We start from the raw sequence: 4,283 nt of genomic DNA, 5'->3' as shown, positions 1-4,283 counted from the left end.
TGTTCAGCAGGTTTCTGCAGCAGCTCTAGGGTCACATATTCACTGACCACCGTTGAAGTGTACATTACAGCCGTAACAGATTTTCAATTTGAATAAATAACATATGCAAAACATATGGAAAGTCACATGACAGTCCACAAGAACACCAAAATATGGGTTATATTCCTATCTCGAGACTGCTGTCCTTCTGCAAGAAAAATCACAGGCAAATATTAAAAAACCAAGAATGATACCAAAACACCAATTGTGACATCTTGAGATGTCTGGATGATACAAAATGCTAGCAAAACGAAATATCATGGAAGCCATTTTGTAAATGCAAACTTTAGGCCTTCCAGTGTACAGTGAGCAACGCTCCCTTAAACCCTTGATCTGGGGGAGTAGTGCTCCTTAAATAAATATGATTAAATAATATATATTTATATATATATATATATAATAAAAAAATAATTATAATAAATACATTCTAAATAAATATGTCAATTACACATAATTACACAAATGGATATTTCTTCAAAGACATATGGCATAATTATGTAAACATTTAAAAATTAGATAAAACTTGAAATGACAACAAAACATGAATACATGAAGAGAGTGGATGGTGGATGGTATTGCGCACTGGAAACTATCCAGTGTGGATACAGCACTTCCACCTCCACCAGCCCCTGGTCATGAGTGGTTTGGCAGCCTGCTGTGGCGTGGGTGGTTGAGGGGACGTGGACGCCACTGACCAGATGGTGAACAGAGAGGTCATGCAGCGGAATGTCTCGCTTCGAATTGCATTCACAGGCTCATAGTCGATCAATGCGGAACGTGTCCTCAGTGGCCGGGTCGGCGAGAACCATGTCCGGGTCGTTGAGCATGTGCAGTCCGTCCAGTGTCAAGGGGTCGATCTTCAGCTCGTCCAATGGGAACTGAGAGTCTGCGTCAAAGCTGACGTCACCAACGCTGTCCAACGAGCTGGTGAGGTCTTTAGAGAGATGGGGCGGAGATTCCCCCGTCACTAATGTGAGACAAATCAAATTGTCAGCTGAAATGGCTAGTCTACTTCTAAATCCACACCTGCGGTGGTGTTTCAATCTTAAATGTCGTCTCTGATAAGACAGATAGCACAAATGTACATCACCACTGATGTAAGCACTCTGTTCCCCTCATAACTTATACTGCATAAGACCCTATGTAGCTCTGCCCCTATTCAGCACCGCGCTCATTGTCTTGTCTTCTGGATTGTATTTCCACAGTGTGAAGGTAAGGTCGTACGATCTTTTTTTTTTTTTTTTTTTAAATCTTCCCAATCTACTGACATTTGTTATGACATCCGCTTTGAACATTACCACACGAACCGTTATGCACCACACGGATGCGCTGTTTTCGTTCAAATCAAAGCATAAATAAATGTAAAAAACGTATCGGTGTGGTGCGGCTGACACAGAACAGCATACGCTGATTACATTCAGTGGCTACTCTCCAAAATGGCGCTACAGTGACGCGGAGGAGACGAATTGCTGAATAAAGTCGTTATTTTAGTTTTCTTTGCATACAAAAAGTATTCTCTTCGCTTCATAAAATTCAGATTGAACCACTGATGGCAGATGGACTATTTTGACGATGTCTTTCATACTTTTCTGGGCCTTGACAGTGTAATTTACTTGGCAGTCAATGGGACTGTCACAAGCCTCCCGGTTTTCATCCAAAATATCATAAATTGTGTTCTGAAGACGAACAAAGCTTTTACGGGTTTGGAACGACATGGGGGTAAGTAATTAATGACAAAATTTTCATTTTGGGGTGGAGTATCCCTTTAATATATTACTTTTTTGTGCTACTAAGAGATTCACATAAATATGCACAATACATGAATATCAGTACCAGCAACTGACAATATAACCCCAAAAAAGTTTTATCAGTAATAAAAATGCTAAATATACAAGGCAAGTAATTGCTCAACAGGAGAATTTTATTATATTATATATACAAGTTTTCCAAGTTTTTCATTGATTGGGCAGTCTTCATAGAAGCTTATTCAGGGCTTAATAGTAACTTTGAATTTTAATGAATGTTAAAAACTACAATTAATTAGAGCTAAATGTAAGCAAACTGTCATCTGGTTATGGTAGCTAGTGAAGTGTTCCTCACGTTATCTAAGTGCATTAGAATATAGTGCTGGAAATATTCAGTGTTTGCAACTATTGGTTGCCCCATGACACGTGTTACTTCCGCAAAAGTTGATTTTACTGAACAAACCAGACAATTAAGATAAATTCTTCAGTTTTCTTCTGTTAGAATAATTAATAAGAATGCTTCTTGTATGGGGGCGCTAAAGGACCTGGATAATGAATAGACTCTAAAAAGGTTGAGATCCACAGGTACAGATAAGGACCCTCAATGCATTTTTAACGTACCTCTGTGACATCTCATTGGGAAGACATTTGCATAAAAAAGTTGATGTTGAAGCAAAAGACACAATACCTGTGAGAATGATGTTGGGGATGTTGCCATGGCTACTGTATCCGAGCTGCTGCATGTCCTGCTGACTGCTGTGGCTCCCGGTTAAACCCATCATGGCTGCCTGTGTGTAGTTCAGCGTTGAACAGTGACTAGAGCCGCCTGGATTCTCCATCATATTCATGTTGAACTGCTCCAGCTACACAATCAGCATTAGAAAGTTCTCATTTCAACAATAAATGAAGTAAAAATTTTAACACCGCATTTTATACATACATTATATATATATATATATATATATATATATAAATATACACAGCATATTATATATGTCCAGCTGTGTTATGTGGATTGTTGAACATGATCATTTGTATGGTTAGTGGGAACTAACTTAAAAAAAATTAAATAAATAAAGATAGAAAAAACATATAAAGAGTGATTTTAAATGGAGATCATGTACCTGGTTGGATAGGGCATTGGTCTGTCTGGATGGAAGTTGCTGATCATAGAATGAATCCCCAAAGATGCTTCCAACCACCTGAATATGCTGTGAAGAGACAAGCGATTAGCACAAAAAAAAAAAATATATACTTTAGTGTCACATGATCCTTCAGAAATCATTCTAATATGCTGATTTGCTGCTCAAGAAACATTTCTTATTATTATCAGTGTTGAAAATAGCTGCACTGCTTAATATTTTGTGGAAACGGTGATAGACTACTATTCAAAGGTTTAGGCTAATTAAAAAATGAATACTTTTATTCAGCAATGACACATTTAATTGATCAAAATAAATACATTTGTAATTTTACAAAATATTTCTATTTCAAATGAATGCTGTTCTTTTTAAATTTGTATTCATTAAACAATCCTTTATTATGATTTCCACAAAAATATATTTCAACATGGATAATAATAAGAAATGTTTCTTCAGCAGCAAATCAGCATATGATTTCTGAAGGATCATGTGACACTGAAGACTGGAGTAATGATGCTGAAAATTCAGCTTTGATGAGCATAAGAGAAAATCTTAATTTTTCCAAACAGTACTTACACAACTACAAAGTGTGTAGCAATGCAGAGAGAAATACACACTGAGATGCCAATAAACTACACAAAGTCATCAAATTAAGAATCAAGCCAATAGAAGTGTAACGCTTACTTGTGGTGAACTGCCAGGTGAGAAGCCCTGATTGGACACTGGAGATGTTGGTGACTGATTGGCTGAAGAGCCTGTCTGACTGCGGTACTGTTGGGAGAAAGAAATATCATATTTGATTTCCTGCATAAATGAAATGACCATATCAACCTAAAGCAAAATGCGTAGAGCAGAATAAAAACATACGGAGTTGGCAGTTCCGCTTGTGGCTGTCTGTGATTGGCTGGCAAGAGAGGGCTGGGTGGTGTTGGGGGTGGAGCTTACAGTGAGAGGCGGGAGACGTATGAGACGAATGTTCTGAGGGAAGGTGTGCGGCTGTTTCTGCAGGTCGTTCAGTAAACTCAGCAGTGAGTACTGAGACAATTGCTGCTCCAGTGACAGGCTGTCCATCGTGATTGGCTATGACGACAGACATAATACAGGGTCACAAACTCAAATATTTATTACTAATTTATTGTCAATGATACTGGGTTATTATAGTTAGCTAAAACTGAAACTAAAAATATGAAAAACCCATCTTCGTTACTTGAAATAAAATAAACATTAACTGAAGAAAAAAAAAATAATAATAAATAAATAAATATATATATATATATATATATATATACAGTATCTCACAGAAGTGAGTACACCCCTCACATTTTTGTAAATATTTTATTATATCTTTTTATCTTTT

At 37.1% G+C, this 4,283-nt stretch overlaps 1 protein-coding gene across 1 annotated transcript in view; it reads right to left on the bottom strand.

The window, feature by feature from the left end:
- Positions 1-486: 486 nt before the first annotated feature.
- Positions 487-4,283, bottom strand: part of LOC107553560 (CREB-regulated transcription coactivator 1-like) — a 33,034-nt gene continuing 29,237 nt past the window's right edge. Inside the window, exons 8-12 of the mRNA XM_016235834.1 lie at positions 3,794-4,006; positions 3,611-3,697; positions 2,909-2,995; positions 2,473-2,647; positions 487-1,006 (exon numbers count right to left, since the gene is read on the bottom strand). Of these exons, the coding sequence (XP_016091320.1) occupies positions 795-1,006; positions 2,473-2,647; positions 2,909-2,995; positions 3,611-3,697; positions 3,794-4,006 (774 nt within the window). The 3' untranslated portion in view covers positions 487-794. The remainder of the gene's footprint in view (positions 1,007-2,472; positions 2,648-2,908; positions 2,996-3,610; positions 3,698-3,793; positions 4,007-4,283) is intronic.

Source organism: Sinocyclocheilus grahami, unplaced genomic scaffold, assembly GCF_001515645.1.
Source record: "Sinocyclocheilus grahami isolate Dianchi unplaced genomic scaffold, SAMN03320097.WGS_v1.1 scaffold474.1, whole genome shotgun sequence".
NCBI lineage: Eukaryota > Metazoa > Chordata > Actinopteri > Cypriniformes > Cyprinidae > Sinocyclocheilus > Sinocyclocheilus grahami.
This window is presented reverse-complemented; position numbering and strand designations above follow the sequence as displayed.